At 37.7% G+C, this 18,994-nt stretch overlaps 1 protein-coding gene across 3 annotated transcripts in view; it reads left to right on the forward strand.

Moving 5' to 3' along the window:
- Window positions 1-18,994, forward strand: part of Stk32a (serine/threonine kinase 32A) — a 112,861-nt gene that overhangs the window by 30,119 nt on the left and 63,748 nt on the right. For all 3 annotated transcript variants that reach the window (XM_013141215.3, XM_003477205.5, XM_063232328.1), the window contains exons 3-4: window positions 1,430-1,485; window positions 2,803-2,954. In XM_013141215.3, coding sequence (XP_012996669.1) covers window positions 1,430-1,485; window positions 2,803-2,954 — 208 coding nt within the window. The remainder of the gene's footprint in view (window positions 1-1,429; window positions 1,486-2,802; window positions 2,955-18,994) is intronic.

Consider the following 18,994-nt stretch of genomic DNA (forward strand, 5'->3'; position numbering starts at 1 on the left):
TTCCACCTGCCTGAATCCCAAGTACTCTTAAGTTTGCAGGGAAATCAAGATGACAACAATGATATCCAACCCCTTCCCTCATGGAGCCTATGTTACCCAGGATGCAATGAACTCAAAGTTAAACTGTTTCATTAGCACTTTCTGGATAAACGTTTTCTTACGTAGACAGTCTATTCCATTTCTACAGATGAGAAAAACAGACACAGAGACTCTTTTATGTCAAGTTACATTGTTATTTTGAGTGTAAATCCAGGGTTATTTGTAAAATATTGCCTCATATGACTATGTGGGTTTGTACTAGAAATAAAATGATTTTTTAGATCAGAAGAGTAGGTGATAAAGTCATAGTATAAAAAATTTGACCCTCAGAAAACTAGGGAATATCTCAGAGGTCCCTTTGCCATTTCTCTTTCTTTAAGGGGGAATTAATCTAATTATTCTCTTTAAAAGAGGCAAACAGGTCTATTAATGAGATGAGTGCTTCCTTCTAGTGTTTCAAATATTTTCTGAGTAAACTCTTGATATCCCTTAGTTTGTATTTACCCATTTAATCCTTATCTTAATACCTGAAAAAAAATTAACATTTTTTTTCCTGGTCATCAGGGCCAGGAATCAAACAAGAATTGTTACTTGCCAGGGAGAATCTATATTGTGTTCCTCTCATAACTGTGCGTTTCTTGGACACTGTCCGAGAGAGCACGCACCTGTAAACTCCACGTCTACAGTTCGTGCTGCTGGGAGCTGGAGGTATAACATAGCCCACGTGCAAGGCCACCTCAGCTTCTTCCAACTCAATAAAATGCCAGTTTCCTACTGAGGAAAACTGGAATTATTCATATACAACAGACAATTGTGGAAACCAAGTGGGCCAAAAGATTCTTTTTAAAGTGCTCATTGAAGTCATCGTAGGTGACTCCAGGACTGGCTCTCTTTCCGTGATTGCTGAGTGCAGAGATGTTTCCCTGAGCTGGCTGCCTATGGCAAATCACTGGTTCCGTGTTCCTAGAACTCCATGACCTCTATTCTTACTAGCATTCAGCAGGAGTTCTAATTTTCTACTTATTTTTGTGACTATCTGATCTATGAAGGTCTCTCTGTTTAGAAAGCTCTCAGTAGCTTAATAAAGATACTCTTTTTTTACTCTATTATTACTGTCTTTTCAGCATTCGCACTATGATGATAAATGTTCAGTAAATCTTTGTTGAATGAATAAACTTACATTTAAGGGTCATTTTGATTGTTATAAACAATAATTCAGCTAAGCTCATTTTTTTTTTTCTCTCTCTCTCTCCCCCACCTGCCTTTTTTCTTTTCCTCCCTTTCTTTCTCCCTCTCCTCCTTTCTTATTGTCCGGGGGACTTTGTATGGATTATCTACCTAAGAGCAATTGATAATCACTCATAATTTTTTTTTTTTTTTTGTCTTTCAGTCAATTTTGACCACTTTGAAATTTTGCGAGCCATTGGAAAAGGCAGTTTTGGAAAGGTGAGAATCTAGCTGATTAACCAACCATTCCAGAGTTATGCAGCTTCAGAACAGAGTGTCTGAGAATGTTCAGATTAATGAGTTATTGTGACCTCGAGGACTGATAATTCAGAGATGTTTTTGTAAAGAGCTTTCATAAAATCTCCTGCACAACTTGAGGAAAATGGGAAGACAGCTACATAGTGAATATATACTGTTCTAGGAATTACCTCATTCAAAACTAACTTGTTTACCTTAATTAGAGCTTGGAATGTCTCCCTACTCTAAAGGGAGTTGAGGTTTCAGAATCATTTTTAAATCGTACCACCTATAAAACCAATGATTGTGAACTTTTCAATATAAAAATAATTATTTTCACATGTGTAAGAAGACACCTAATTTAAATTTCCTTTTTGCAAGTTTTATTGGGTATTTTCAAAAATTTACTGTGAAAAGTATACAGAACCCGATTATTGGTAAGAAACTTCCAGATTCAAACTCATTGTTAATTTTTCAGTGAAGATGGACCTTAAGACAGCATAGCTCATAGCAGATTTGCATTTTCGTTCATCAGAAATCATATGGGCTTCTAATGGAATGTCAGAAACATGGACATTACATTGGTGCTTGGAATCCATTTTGTGACGTCATCCATGGTGGTGAACAGAAACTGCCCAGCGTTCGTCACCTTGACAGTTCAGTTGTGTTTACTGCAGTCACCTGACATAGGATTAAGGATGTTACTTAATGATTCCTGGTGGGAAGGCAGATTTAAATGGTGTCTTAAAAATTTCCAGGGGTTTGAGGATTTAACTCAGTGACACAAGTGCTTGCCTGGCAATGTGAGGTTTGATCCCTGGTACAAAAAAAAAAAAAAAAGGAAAGAATCATATTTTTTAAAAAAGTGGTGCAAGTGTCTGCCTGGCAAGTGTGAGGTTGGGAGTTCCATCCACCCCACCCCCCGAATAAAAAAAAGAATTTCAGAAGCAGGCTGGGAACATAGCTCAGGGCCAGGGATATACCTCAGCGGCACAAGCATTGCCTGGCAAGTGTAAGGTCCTAAGTCTGATTCCTGGTACCCACCTCCGTCCCCCCAAAATTCCAAAGGCTAAATCAGGCAAACATGTATCAGAAACCAGAGATTGAAGACATAATCTGGTGTATGGGGGAAGAAAATGAAAATTTTACTCCATAGTCAGAGCTGAGTGAGGACTTTACTATCAGTGCTTTTGACAAGGATGAAACAACGCAGCCTTACTAAAGACCAAGTCCTAGTCTTCTCACAGTTGTGATTTGTCACCTCCCTAACCCCTTATTTACTTGGGCTTGCATGGTTAGGTGTGCATCGTACAGAAGAATGACACCAAGAAGATGTACGCCATGAAGTACATGAATAAACAAAAATGCGTGGAGCGGAACGAAGTGCGGAATGTCTTCAAGGAGCTCCAGATCATGCAGGGCCTGGAGCACCCTTTCCTGGTGAATCTGTGGTAAGTGATTGGACTGGGCTTCTCAGAGGAGTCTCTCCTGTCTGTGTCCCCAAACATCGTAACAAAAATGCATCCGATTTCCAGGTGTACCTTTGCACAAAACTCACTAGATTGTTCATCAAGGTTTTTGGTGATCTTGATTTCTGTAGAGACCCGTAAAACAGATTACCAGTAAAAACCAGTGTACTTTGGTTCATCAGTTCCCTCATCCAGTTTATTCAAAACATTGTAACTAAATGGTCTGAAAAGGAAGAGCTCAGATGCCTTATCACTCATTACTTTTTTTCTTAAAAACCGTGGGGTAGGGGCTTTGGGTTCAAAGCATTCCTCAATAGTTAGTATAAGATTAATGCTTAGAATTTGTACAAAACAATTTCTCCTTAAAATAATTGACAATAAAACTGATCTCTTTGTAGCACACTTCAGCAGCTACAGGTTTGCCTGTGACCCGACCAAGGATATGTGCTGCTCTTCTCACCCTGTAGATCTGAACAGAAGTGGAACTAATTTATGTCAGTAGCTAGATATCAGCCTACTGTGATCTGTTCTCAAAGCCATTACTGTAATCCAAGGCTTTGAAAATGGCAAGAAGCTTAACAGTATCTGTTACCTCCAGCTTTTTAAATATGTGTTGAGGCCTTTGTGTTTCTCCTTTATTTTATTCTACATTGTAATGCATCCATTATGCTAAAAGCCAGTTCTTAAAGCTAATTCAGTAAGAATGTTATTTAAATACGCATACCAAGCAGTTCTTACTTACCAGAAAACAGGAAAAAAGGTCTTCCAGAGAATGCTAATGGAGAAATAATTGAGATCGCTATGTGTTTAGGGATATCCCCTGGAGGAATCTGCATAAGACTTGCCTCAATCCATATTTAATTAATATAGCTTACTTAATATACAGTTTGCTCAAAGCCTCTGTGCCACAGTTGAGAAGATAGTTCTGTGTGACTTGGAAATAGATTCATTATGGTATATGCACTATTCAGACATGGTAAGAGCCTGATTTTGGCTCAGCCTTAGTGTACTTAATCAGCATTTTAGAGTAGGCTATTAAAATGCTGCCATGTAAAAAGTTAAATTAGATATAGCTCTGTCTTCCTTAGCAATCATCGGATCATCTTTTTTTCTCTCTCCTTGTACCCTCACAATGACAATGTGCAACCTCCTTTTGTTCAAAGTCTTGCTTTCTTTTTCTAAAAGTTCAGCCAATTAATTGGTTTTTTTTAAGGCCAAGAACTCTTCATAAGAATAGACATAGCATTCTTCCCTGTTGGGTTTGTCTCTCATTGCAATGTGGCCAAAGTTGGTTTTGTTCCGTTCCTATGTTTGAGACTTTAAGATGGACAGAGTTTAGAAATTTTATTTGCAATTTTGGTGTCATACCAGACAATATTATATTCCCTATGTTGATGTTGATACCATCACATGCATATTCTGTTTCTCTCTCTCTCTCTGTCTCTCTGTCTCTGTCTCTCTCTAATACACACACACACACACACACACACACACATGCACACACGCACACACGCACACACATACACATTCTTTCCGTTTTCACTTCTCATACTTAATCTCACTGTGAAATATTGGGCACCCTAAGTTTTCCTTTCATGCTCCACAAGGGTAGAGAATTATGAACATATCCATTACTAATGAGCACTGTGGACACCCAAAGGGCAAATTGAAGGATGTTCCAAAGCATTATAGGAAGCATGAGAAAGGTCTTCAAATTATTCTCTATTCAGCCTCTGTTGTTTGTTTTGTTTCCCATCCTCATTCTGCAAATTAAGCATTCTCTAATACATTATACACAATTGAATCAATACTTATGTCTTGGACTTATACCTGTAGGCCCCAAAACCTATAGCTGATTTTCTTAAGGAACATTGTATAATTTGTAAAAACACTAGCCATATGATTTTACCACCTGTCTGCTTTGTGGGCTCTGTTTTATAGATACCTTGATAGTCCTTTGTGTATTGCTTTGGACAATCTTTTCAGCCATGATGAAAATGCCTCCAACCTTGGGTATGTGTCTGGGGAACTCTAGTCAGGCCAGGAGAGATAAAGCATAAATTTGAAGTAGGCTTTATACTATTAAGAAGTACGTTTGTGTGTGTGGTGTGGTGTGTGTGTGTGTGTGCATGCAAATATGCAGGCACATAAATATGTGATGTTTGAAAACTTTTTTGCTTGTTTTAATCAACTTGAAAATAAGGAAGCATCTCACAGAAAAATGAAAATTCTTCAACACAGCCTGTAAGCAATACTTCCTGACATGTTGGTGTGTGCTTTCGTGTCTGCTTGTGGTTTCCTGATTTTAGTCATGTACTATTAGTCCTAACCATTTCTTCGTGTGTGTGTGTGTGTGTGTGTGTGTGTGTGTGTACCTGCCGAGCATCAAAAATAGGTTGTAACTCAGGATTGCCCTTTAAAATATGAGAGGCACAGTTATATTTGAATTTTAGATAAAAATAACTAAATACCTTTGACCCGTGTGCCAAGTATCACACAAAATACGTTTGTATTGAAGATTATTCCTTATTTATCTGAATTCCACTTCAGTTGGGTCTCCTGTCAGTATTTGTTAAACCTGGGCATTCTAACACAGACCACAATGTAAGGGGACAGGGGTGGGCAGGAGTGGACGGAGCCCTGCTTAACGCTGTGTCACTGTGTACCGGGAGAGACTAACCTGAGTTAAATGGCACACGAGGATGTACGCTGTGAACACACACAGAGGAAGACACCCAGAGGACTGTGTGTTGGGGGCTTGCTTGTTTTGAGGAAAGACACCAGTGTGGAGCAGGGTTGTAAAAAAGGGAAGAACACACGCAAGCGGCATCAAGCCACACCAGGCTCTGCAGACCTGACCCAGCTCAGAAACACAGTGTTCAGAGATAGGCCATGTTATTAAGTGAAGGCTGCCAGACAGGGCTGGCATCCAGGAAGAATAAATAAAATCTTCCTCCCAGGCCCTCCCTGCGGGCTGTTAACAAAGCCCTGGCAACCCACAGCCTGAAAACAAGTCTGCCCCAGTGATTCCCGGCACAGCCAGGGCCCCAGGTGGCTTTTGTTAATTGAGATTAAGCCTACATCTGCACAGGGGCCTCTGCCTGCTTACCTGTGTCCCCAGCCCTGTGAGCAGAAGTCTGCATGCATGGCTTCAGTAAATTAGAAGACAAGATGTGCTTCTGAAGTGGGAGTATGCTGAGCCTCTCAGACGGCTGCGCACAGCTCCGGAAATGAGTTCCCTGCAAGCTGGCTTCATCTTTTGTGCTCAGTGCCAGCTTTTCTTCATGGACTCATAGCCTGTGATAACTCAGATGGCCTTTAGAGCCACAACATCAATAATTATAACTTCTAGGAATAGCGTCCTGGTACTGTGGGTTTTATATCTGTTATACCCTTAATTTGTCCTATGAAATTTAATTATTAGGGATTGTTATTCTCATTCAGCCGCTGGAGAAACTGAGGCCCAGAGAGGCTCAGGGCAGCTCCCAGTTTCATAGAGAGCAACTGACAGAGCCAGAACTCAAGCCCAAGAATCCCGGCTTCAGAGCTTCTGCACTAGGCTCCCCCATCATGACACCTCTGAAAATTTCTTAGGAATGTGAGGAAGAGAATTTATCTTGCTAATTGTTATTCATACCCCACAAGAACATAAATCCCATGAAGTGGCTCTGTTTTTCTCTGTCATTCCCCCTTACAACAGTGCCTAGCACACAGCAAGTGCTTAATAAATAACTGTTAAGTAAATGAATATTTAGTAGTGAGACTAAATGTATGGTTAGCAGAAAGAAGACACTGTCCCTGGTAATTGTCCATTTCCTGTAACACCCTGGACAGCTTTTGTGTCCACACAAACACAGGGGCCCGCTTCAGTTTCTTTGAGACACTGTCGTCAGTAACATGCATTTAACTTCCTGCTCTACCATTTGGTAATTGTGTGTTAGGCCTGTTAACACTGGGAATTTTACATGGTTTCCTCATGGAATAACAGCAGTGTTCAAGTTATAAGGCATTATTTTGTACGCTAAAAATATGTGTATAAATTACCCCCAAACTGGTGCTTAATAAATGGTGACTTTAAAAAACTAAGTTAGGTGCCTCCAGGGATGTTTCCTCTGTCCCCTCACTAGAGAGCACTTATTTCTCATGGTCCCGTGGACTCGGCCATCTGAGCTAAAGCTTGTGTAATTCATGAGTCCAGCATGCAGAATCACCCATTGGTCTTACTGAAGACGAAGCCCTAACCTAATCTTTCCCCTTTGCTGCTGATATTGGAAGAACTAAATGTAACTCCCACATACTCCAAGTTCGTGTTCCCCAGAATCAAAGAAGAAATTTAAGGAACAACAGAGGTTAAGAGTAAGAAAATTTTATTGAGTGAGAGACAGCACCTGAGACACAGAGGGGACCTGCAAGTACGTTGCCTGTGAGCTCACTTCTCAAAGGAAGTTTTGCAGAACAGAATCACAGGGAGGGTACAACATGGGTCAAAACTTCAGTCAACCAATAAGATTACAAGTACAGGCAAGTACGTAATATTGATCCAGTGGGGAAGCAGGTCATGTCTCAAGTGGCCTGGAAAGAACAAGGACCTTCTTCAGGAAGGGATGAATGAGAGAAGTCCGGTCACTCACCTGGGTGACTGATGTCTATCTAGAATTTATTGACCAGATGATACCAATTATCTTATCCCCCGGGGAGGTGTGTAGGCCTGGTCATTTTCTCTCCATCTCGAGGCCTGGCCTCCAAAAGCTGCACCTCCTGCCGCAGTTGTAATGTGTTTTCCTCCTCTGCACTGACTGCCTGGAGCCTATCCTCTGTAACTGCCTATCATACTTTTACCTAACTTAACTGTCCATAATATTGTGGGGCTGGCCTTGCCCTCACACAAGGTAGAAAAGATCCTGACAGAAAAGGGGGGGACAAGCTTCCTGAATAAGTCCCTTTCCAGCCTCTGGCTGTGTCATCTTGTCTAATATCTCATTGGCCAAAGCAAGTCATAAAGTCGGGTTTGGGTTCGAGGAGTGGAGAAAGAGGCTCTGCCTCTTACAGGACGTGAGTCAAAAATGACAAAAGGCATGATAGGGATCACCGTGGCCAGTTTTAAGAACACTTAGGTGAAATATACGTGATATCAAATTACAATTTTGGTTTATTATTTAATTCTTATTACAATATATAATATTTACATTCATTTTGAAGATCTGAAACATATATGAAATTCTTTGATCATTTTTGTTCCCTCTATCCTTCTCCCTGGCCCAATTTATTATCATCTTTCCTCTGATCTTCTTCTCCCTCTCTTTCAAGTCTACCTCTCTTTAAGAAGTAAACAAAATGTTGAAGTAAATAGCAGAATCTGTGATTGACCACTGGCTGGCTGACTGAAGGACTAATGAGAGGACATTAGCGAAGTCTTTACAGTGTAGACATTGTCCCTTACTTGTCCAAATTAGAAGTTTCCTTTATTGATAACAATGTAAGGAACTATTAGAAATTTGCATGAAAAAGAAATTCACCAGAAGGAAATGTGGTAGTTTAGTAAGAAGTAGAACTGAAGAAACAGGTCAGGACGGTTAGAGATGAGGGCAGTTCTGGGAATCTAGGTAGAACTTGTCTGCTGGACAAGTTCTTGAGGCTGTCTGGACGAAGAGGGGTCCATCCTGACCTGTCTTCTAATGTGGTGTCTCCCACTCAAGATTCAAATTTCTGGGAGAAAATTCAACTAGCCTTGCTCAGAAAGTGCATCTGCCCCTTGATTAAAAGAAAGAGGAAAAGAAATAAGGCCTGAATTTTTGTTCTGAGCATGTTGGATGATTGTGTCATTCACTGAGATGGGAACATACAAGGAGTTGGTTTGTTATGAAAAATCAAGAAAACTCTACACTGTATATTTTGAGCTGCTTCTTAGTAATCCATTGCCTAAGGAGTGAATCTGGAGTTTGGAAAAGAAATCCAGACTTCAGGATGTCTAACAAAATACAAATACAGAAAACACTGGCTTGAAGATGCTGTTTAACCCAGAGCTTTGAAGGGAGCATCTCTGAAAAGAGATTGAAGATAATGATCAGGAGCTTGTGTCAGAGGACTCTGATAGTTCCCATAGAAGAAGAGGACTCAGGAAACTGGACAGAGGGTACCACATTTGCTATTCATTTTGTCACCATACACATGTGGGTCTCATCATTCCATCAGTTGGCTTATATACCCTTAGATATTTACCACACTGTCTTAATTACTGTAACTTTACTCTGGATATCCAGTAACATAAGTATTTTGAATTATGTTAACTGAGCTGACCTTTTACAAGTTCATATAAATTTTATAATTAGCCTTTCAATTTGTATTTTAAAGCTGCAAGCATTTTATATTGGGCCACATAGGATAGTCAGGTACAATTAATATATTTTAAAAATATTAAATAATTTATATATTACAGATTTTCCCTTATTTCTTTAGTTGTCAGTTTCTCTTCAGTTTTAGTTTTTAATGTAATTTTTAGTGTGGAGGTCAGCATATCTTTAAGATTGACTCTTAGGTATTGTTTTTATAATATTAAAACTAGTATAATTTATCAAATTTTATTTTCTAGCAGCTTGTGGCTTATATACTAAAATATATAATTTGCTATTAATATTGAATTGTGTCCAAAGGCCAGACTAAATCTCCTTAATTTAATAAAATTTCTTTTATCTATTGAGACTATTTTGATTGTATGGTGAAAAGTGTATTGATTTGTAGATAATAAAGCAGCCTGTGTTTGGAGAAATAAATTGAATTTTATCATGCACTACTCTTCTTTTGAACATCTCATTGGATACTAGAATATATGCCTTTAAAGATTTATTTTACCTCATATATTTAACTCATATCATTCTTTATCCATCTTTATATAATATGAATATATATTTACATATTTTTAAAAGATGTGTATGTACACATTTGAATGCCAAAGAAGATGAGCCAGTTAACATAAGGAGATGGAGGTCCTCTAGATGGGAGACGGGTAGAACTCAGGGTGCAGGTGAAAGAGCTGGCTTTAATTCCTTTTCTCATCCTCTTTACTACCCCTCCATCCTCCATCTTTCAATCTCTTGATCTCTTTCTGCTTTTAAAAAGCTCTGTCTCCCTAATTCTTATTATCTGTTTTTGCTCTTCATTTATACTTTGGATTTTTCATGTAAGAGAAATCATATGACAGTTAAGCTGATGAGTCTGGTTTATTTCACTTAACATTATGGTCTCAAGATGCATCCATTTTTCTACAAATAACTCAAGGTTATCTTCCTTTATGGCAGGGTGCTACTCCATTGTGAGTTATGTTATATATGCCACTTCCACAGAAGGAATGTAAGTGCTTTGTATTGGAAACGTACAAAAATAATAAGAGAATTAAGAAATACCGGAGAGAGGAATTTAGACAAATGATGAAAACCATGAATGCCCGACATAGGAAACAAATATCCATCATAGGAAACAGACATCTATGCAGGAGATTAAAAATTCCACTGAAAGAATATGCAGTCAAATAAATATTGTTTTCTTAAGGAAGGGACCTTGAAAATTCAGTCCCACAGCTGCAAGCTAACGCAAAGAGCAACAACATAAGATTGATCAGAGTCAGTGAAAAAGCAGGAGACAGTACAAACAACATAAAAACCTGTTCATAGAAGTAATGGCAGAAAACTTCTCAAACATGGAAAAAGAATTTGACATAACTGAGGCATATAGAACTCCAATTAACCATGATCAAAATAAATCTATAGAAGGCATAAAATAATAAAAATTCCCTAAACTCCAAGAACAGAATACTAAAAGCTGTTAGAGAAAAAAGACAAATCACCTATAAAGGAAAGCCCATCAGCATCAGCAAACTTCTCATCATAAACCCTTAAGTCAAGGAAAGATTGGTGTTAAGATGAAGAAATAACATACTTCCATGACAAAAGACAGCTGAAGAGATTCATGACCACCAAACCAGCTCTCCAAAACATTCTGAAGGATATATAAGAAAGAGATAATGAAGACTACAATTCCAAGAACATTAGTAAAAAATAATCCACCAGGCAAGGCACACAATTAAACAGAGGAGAAAAACAAGGAAGCAACAACTGGAAAATCATATGACAAGGATAAGCCAATATAGATAATTTATACCTATTAGTGTAAATAGTCTCAATTCACCAATAAAAGAACAGACTGGTAGGATGGATTAAGAAACAAGATGCAAAAATATGCTACATAAAAGAAACACATTTAACTAAAAAGGCAATTCATATACTGAAAGTCAAAGGATGGAAAACAAAAACTTGTGACTGGAACTTGGAAAAAAGCAGGGGTAGCTATTCTATTTGCAGACAAATTAAACTTGAAGCCAAGACTAATCAAAGGAGACAAAGAAGGTCTTGTTAAGTGAAAGCTCCAAGAGGAAAAGGTAACAATGATAAATGTAAATGCATCAAATACCAGTCTGCTCATATATAAAACAAATATTAACAGACATGAAAAAAATCAAACAAACACTTAACAATTTAACAGGGGACCTAGATAACCCATTGTCATAAACAGAATAAATAGACAAAAAAAAAATCAACAAAGAAATGTCAGAACCAAACCATAGCTGTGCATAAATGAACTTAGTAGATTTCTCAGAGTATTTCCCCCATCATATTAGAATAAATGTGTGGACATTCTCTAAAACAGACTACATGCTTAAATAAAAGCAAGGTGTTGACAGTATCTCATGCATATTATCAGACTATAGTGCAGTGAAGTTGGAAATCAATGGCAAAAGAAAACTAAAAACCACATAAACACATAGAAATTAAATAACTCCCTCTTGAACAACCAGTGAGTCTTCTTTAAACAATAATGCCAGTATGACATACAGGAACTGATGAGCTGCAAGGAAGCAGTCCAATGAGGGAAATTTATAGCAGTGACCTCTCACATCAGGAAAACAGCAAGCTCAAATGAACAACCTAATGTTTAATCTCAAACTTCAATCTTAAACCAGTCAAGCTCAAAGCTCATAGTAGGGAGAAAATTATAAAAATCAGAGTAGAAATTGATGCAACTGAGCCTCAGAAAACAACACAAAGAACCAACTAATTGAATTAATTGGTTCACTGAAAGATCAAATTTATAAATCCTTAGCCACTTTTATTAAAAACAAGAAAAAAGACAATCCATACAATTAGGAATGAATAAGATAGACTCACAACAGATCCTGCAGAAATCCAGATCGTCAGTATCTACTTCCACAACCTTTATTCTAATAGCATGGAAAACACAGAAAAAGTGGGCAGATTCCTAGGTACATATGATTTGCCAAAGCTGAATCAATAAGATAAAAAAATTGTAAAGAACTCAATGTCAGTCAGTGAAGTTAAAGATGTAGTTAAAAACTTACCAGTAAAGAAAAGCCCCCATCCTGATGTGTTCATGCTGAATTCTACAAGAAATTTAGAAAAGATCTAATGCCACTGGTCCTCAAGTTCTTTAATGAAATCAAAATGAAAGTAATATTCCCAAATTCATTCCTGGAAGCAAGTATTACCCTGATAAAAATTAAAAAAAAAAAAACTACAGGCTAATTTCTCTAATTAACATAGATGGAAAAAATCCTTAAGATACTGGCAAAAAGAATGCAGAAGGTCAAAAAAAGGATTATATACCATAACCAAGTAGGATTTATCCCTGAGATGCGAGGATGGCTCAACAGAAGCAAATCAATAAATATAATACAGTACATCAACAGATCCCAGGACAGAAATCACATGATCATACCAATACACACAGAAAAAAGGCATTTGACAAAGTCCAATGCCAATTCATGGTAAAAATACTGCAGAAAATCAGAGTAAGTAGTTATCTCAATCTGATAAAAGCTATATATGACAAACCAATAACCAACATCATACTAAGTGGCCTAAAATTATAAACTTTCACTCTAAAATAAAAAACAAGATAAAGATGTTGTGGTGGATTGATCACTGGTGGTCTGCTTGTAATACTAACTGAACTGAATCTGTGTGGTGTAGAGCATGGATGGCCCACCAGAGGGTTGTTGCCAAGATAAAAAGGCAAACTGGAGAAGAAATGGTTGCTGTTGTTTGGTGCTGTTGGTTCTGTTGCCACGAGTTCTGCTTGTCATGCTTCTTTTCTGATACGAAGTTGGTTGTTCTCGTGGTCAGAGAATCTTGGGACTTCATTGTCACTGAAGATGGCTGTTGTGCTTTTCGGAGGAGCTCTGGCTCTTACTTTGAATGTTCCTGGTGTTACGATAGAACCCTCAGCCTGCTGGCACAGATCCTTCACCTGACTGGCATAGACTTTCTAGCTTCCACCGTTGACCTTGGGACCTTCCCAGCCCAGATCTGTGATACAGACTTGCATGAGTCATTGGGCTCTAGGCCTCCAGGTGGACTCATTGTAATGGGCTCTAGGACTTCTTCTAGGATGTTGCCATGGGATCCAGGCCCTCAGCTGGATTCTTTGGGTCTTAAGTGTGTGGATAGATTTCCTGCACTCTTTCTTTTGATTTGATTCTTTGGATGACCATTATAAATAATACTATAAAATCTGTGTCCTGTATTATCTTGTTTCCCTTGAAAATCTTGACTGCAATAGATGCCCTCTCTCACCTCTCCTATTTTAACATTCATCTGGAAACATTACCCAGAGCAATGAGACAAGAGAAATAAATTAAAGCAATAAAGATAGGAAAATAAGTTAAATTATCATTATCTGCACATGACATGATACTCTACATAAAGGACTCCAGAAACTTCATCAAAAGACTTCATATTACTAACAGTCAAATTTAGTCAAGTAGCTGGATACAAAATCAACAGTTAAAAAAATCAATAGCATTCTTGTATACTAATAAATAAACAATGTATTAAAACAACTCTGATACTTTATCTCACTCTAGAAAGAATGGCTATCATGGAAACATCAGCAAATAACAAATACTGGAGGGACTGTGATAAAAAGGAACCCACCTCCACTGTTGGGAGGAGTATAAACTGGTGCAACCACTATGGAAATCTATATATAGATACCTCAAACATTGAAACTAAAGGTTCCTTTTTCCCAGCCAGTCCCCTTCTTGGTATCTTCCCTAGAAAATTAAAAGCACTGTACTATGGTGATATATGCACACCCATGTTTATAGCAGCACAGTTTATAAATAGCTAAATCTTGGAAACAGACCTAATTTCCATTTACCAATGAATACAGAAGATGTGAGATATTTTTATACAGTGGAGTACTACTCAGCCTTAAAGAAGGATAAGTGTGAGAATTTCTAGATCAGTGGATGCTCCTCGAGGCCATACTCCCAAATGAAATAAATTGGACAGACATGCATAGATGTCTCATTGTTTCTATGTTGTTAGAAACCAAAAGCGTAAATAAAGATCAAAATATGTAATAGGCTTTGTGAAATAGGAAAAAAATTGTTCAAATGAGAAGGGTAATTCGTGAGGGGAAGGAAAGAAGGAAGGGAAAAGAAAAATACCATGGAAAAATGGGAGCACAGCTTTTGTAAATAAGGAGAAGAGGGGCTCAAGGGTGGGGAGGGGAATGGAAAAAAAAAGCATGAAGCATATGATGTACAGGTACAAATTCCCTCTGATGAATGTGATCATTATGTTTATCCCCAATGTACCAATGAGAATGAATTTTAAAAAACAAAAAATACAGCTAATGTTTTTGATGATTTATTACTTTTGGAGTGCTAAACTAAATTATGCATAATCTATATATTTCAAATAAGTTTCCTGTAAGGTAATACATATTTGTCTCCTTATCAATATGAGTAAGGAGAGGAGTCACAGAAATTCATGGCAAATCTGGATTCCAGCCTTCACTCCCCAGTGTGTCTGAGAACCTCTAGGTTAGCTTGTATTTCATTTTTAGCTTAGTTTTATATGCAGTGTTACTTGTGTAACTTGAAAACCAAACATTTAAAAATTAAATGCAACTGCAAATCAATTTTACACAGCCATTTAACATGGTAAGTTTTGATATATCTATTAAAATAAAATCATTACTTTGATTTTACTGTACCGCCATCTGAGCAAAACCGTTTTTCTGTGTCCCTGCTTCCCTGATAGGTATCAGTAGTGGAGATGGACGGTAAAGCCCTGAGATGGGTGAAGCTACAATGACTAATGCATTTCTCAGAATGCCATTGGCCTAGCTTCACAATGGGTGACTCCTCAGCTGAAGGGAAGTTAGGAATATTAAACACACGGACATGACAGACAGAGCAGGAATCTCTGTGTTCGGTACTGATACTGGGAAGTTCACCTCAGCTCTGGAATTCTGAGTGGTGTGTACTTTGGTCAGTAGGAAAACAAACTGTCTTTTTGGCTGGAGAAATCGAAGGCTGGACAATGCACTGTACCAGATGGACATTCTGTCTCTGCTGTCTAGAGAAAGGCCGGTCACTCAGGGTGACTCAGCATGTTCCACACCCTGTGCACCCCAGTTTTTTCAGGGCCACTTGGTATCACAAGTGGACATTGCCAGTCCCTGTGAGGCCTCAAGCTCAGCAGTGTGAATTGATCTCTCTGCAGCTGGTCTGTGGATGTCATGGTGTGCAAAAGATACTGACTTCTAACAAGGTTTTTTCTTTTGCTGAACCTCTGTTAAACCCTGTGGGTAAGAGACTGATTTAATTACTCCTCACTATTGAGTGAGCATGTGTCTGGGCTTTTCCATTTAAAAGGGGAACAAGATGATGTTATTCCCCTTTGCCTGTTTACTGGCAATTTTATTCTCTGAGGTAACTATCTCAAGAGATTCTGTAGAAAATAATAGCAAACCAAACTTTCCCCTAGAGAGGCTTCGTAAATAGCATCTCAAAGCTGGTACACATGAGCTGACAGATGTGCTCACGTGAGCTCCGCTCAGAGAAAGGTGAGGACTTTACAGAAATCAACTAGGACATCAGAACAGGAAGATTATCTGTAGCTTATTATGTGAATTTAAAAAAAAAATCACATGCTATCTTTTCCATTGTGTAAATTCCAAGATTTTGAACATTTTATGTGAAGCAGTAAAGCTTGAATCATGCAAGTATGTGTATTAGCTTCTGAAGTTTTCATGACCCCTGTAATCCAACTGAGGTCTTGCTGTTGGTCTCTGTCACAGTATCCTGTACTTTTCTTTATTTACACGTTTATCTGTACAGATACGCATTTGTCTTTTATTGATGACTGCATGTCCTTTTGCTCGCTTATTCTCAGAATTTTGCACAGGACACAAATGCACAGTAAACACTTGTCAGATGGTTATTGAACAAGTAAGTACTCACTTATGTACCAAGGTACATGACAGGGGCTCCTGATGGATATGGAGGCCAACAAGCACAATGCTCTCAAATTATTTACTCAAATGAGGAATTGACCTGAAAAATATTAGTGGTGATGGTGATGATAAAATATAATTCAGTACAACCTTTTCCTGCTGACTCCTGTGTCAGAAAAATGTCTGGGTACTGTGAAAATGCAGAGGGGAAAACAGAGGTGGGGTGTCATCTAATTTACATTTGGTAAGAAGGGTCCAGGAAAAACTAAGTTAAGAGGAAATAACACAGATCTGCTCAGAGAGTTGATAAAGATTTCTTCTTGATAACATGGAAGTTGTAACTAGCTTTTCTCGTAACAATTACATATAATATATATAATTCTAATCCATTCTTTCCACTGTCCAGAAGAAAATATCTAAACTATAGATTGTCCTTGTTTATATGTTTTAGTTGTATGGCTGTTTAATGTGGATAAACTCACAAGATACCCAAAAGTGGGTGAGGTTTTTTATGCATGCACTGCTAAAGGCATTTAAGGTGCATTTTTCTTTACAGAACTTTGTAAGGCTCTAAGGAGATAGAGAAATAAGTGCTTTATAAGTTTCAAAACTTCTTGATCTATTAATCTGTTATTTTGAAGTTAAAAACTCCTGCAAATTTGACAACATATTTTAGAGAGAAACTGTGGCAAAACAGGCACTGTCATATAGAAATTCAAAATGATGCACATCCTAAGGCGATAAAATTTCACACCATCTAGGAGAAAGTGCACACATCTCTGCCCTCTGTTTTAGTAGATTTCTATCCTAGCAAACACATTTCTGGAAATATGCAATAAAATTGAATTGATACGGTTATTAAAAGATACATACATGAGATTTTCATTGTTGCACTGTATCTATAATAGGAAAAGTCTAGAAACAGCCTGAAAGGCCCTCAGGAGAGGATGGTATAGGTAAACATGTAACATACATAAACTACAGCACTCAGCTGAAGAAAATAATGACAAATTTCTCCCTATACTATTGTGATCTGTTCTCCAATATATAGTGCTGAATGAAGCAAGTAATGTGACCTTAAATGTATCGGTAGAATTTACACAATCCTTTCCAAATCCCAGCTGGCTTCTTTACAAAAATTGACTGATTTCAAAATTCACATAGAAATTTAAGAGATTCACAATTTGTAAAATTTAAGGAATAGCTCAAAGAACTTAAAAAGGAAGAATGAAGTTGAAGAGCTTGTGCTTAATTTCAAAACTAACAACAAAGTCACAAATCCAGACAAAGTGATACTGGTATAAAAATAGACCTATGGCAGAACTGAGAACCTGCTTCACTGGTTTAGTCAACTAACTTTTAACTGGTATGCCAGCACAGTTCGGGGAGGGGAATACAGTCTTTTCAACACTTACAGTGTGGCAACTGGATATATAGAGGCAGAACAATGAAGCCACACCCTTCCCTTACACCATAGGTAAAAATTAATTCTAATTAACTCTGTTTATATGGGTAATGCATGTATATGTAAGAGCTAAGTACGTAAAACTCTTAGAAGAAAGTGTAGAAATAGTTCCTCAGGACTTTGCATTAGGTAATTGTTTCTTAGCTGTGACATAAAAAGATAAATTGAACACCATCAAAGTTAAAAATTTGTATTCTTCAAAATCACTACCAAGAAATGAAGACAGGGGTCTGGGATATAGCTCGCAGCACAGTGTCTGCCTGGCAAGTGTGAGGCTATGAGTTCGATTCCTGATACAAAAAAAAAAAAAAAAAAAAACACCCCAAAGAAAGAAATGAAGACACCCCAGAAAATGAGAGAAAATATTTTCAAATCATGTATTTGGTAAGGAACGTGCATCTAGATTATACAAATGATACCTACAACTCAATACAAGAAATAATTTTACTTTAAAATCAATTAGAAATGTGAATAAATGTTTCCCCAAATGATAAATCAGTGCTCCGTAGACATGTGAAAAGATGCTCAAACTTGCTAAAAATTAGGAAAGTGTAAATGAAAACCACAGTGGGACATACAGTGAGATACTGTCTCACACAGATTAAGGTGGCTGCTATATTAAAAGTGGAAAATAAGAGTTGGAAGAACGTGGGGATTTGGGAACCTTGTCCATTGCTACAGGGATGTAAAATGGTGCAGCCACTGCAGAAAACAACGTGGCAGCTCCTCCAAAAATTAAATATAGTGTTACCGTAGGATCCAGTTCCACTTTGATATACATACCCCAAATAATTGAAAACGCCTCAGATCCTTACAAACCAATTTCTTAGCAGCATTATTTACAATAGCTAAAAGGCGAAACAAAACAAATGTCCATAACTCCTGTTAATTTTATGAACAATATTTTACTTGGCCTTACAAAAGAAAGAAAGTCTGATATATGTTAAAACATAGATGAACCTTGAAAATACTGTGCTAGTAAATAAGCTAGACACACAAGGACAACTATAGTATGATTCTACATCCAGATGCCTAGAACAGAAGAACTGATACAGACAGAAAAAGCAATAGAGGCTTTCAGCAGCTGGGGAATGGAGGAATGCTGAAGTATTATTAGTGGAGAGAGTTTCTTTTCGCAGTAATGAAAGAGTAAAAATGGATAGTTATGATAGTTGTACACTGCAAATATACCTAATACCGTAGGATGAACCCCTAAGATAAAATGGTAAATTTGTGTTGT

The sequence above is a fragment of the Cavia porcellus genome, unplaced genomic scaffold (assembly GCF_034190915.1).
Source record: "Cavia porcellus strain 051 isolate PalLab524CR breed Dunkin Hartley unplaced genomic scaffold, mCavPor4.1 scaffold_21, whole genome shotgun sequence".
Taxonomy (NCBI): Eukaryota; Metazoa; Chordata; class Mammalia; order Rodentia; family Caviidae; genus Cavia; species Cavia porcellus.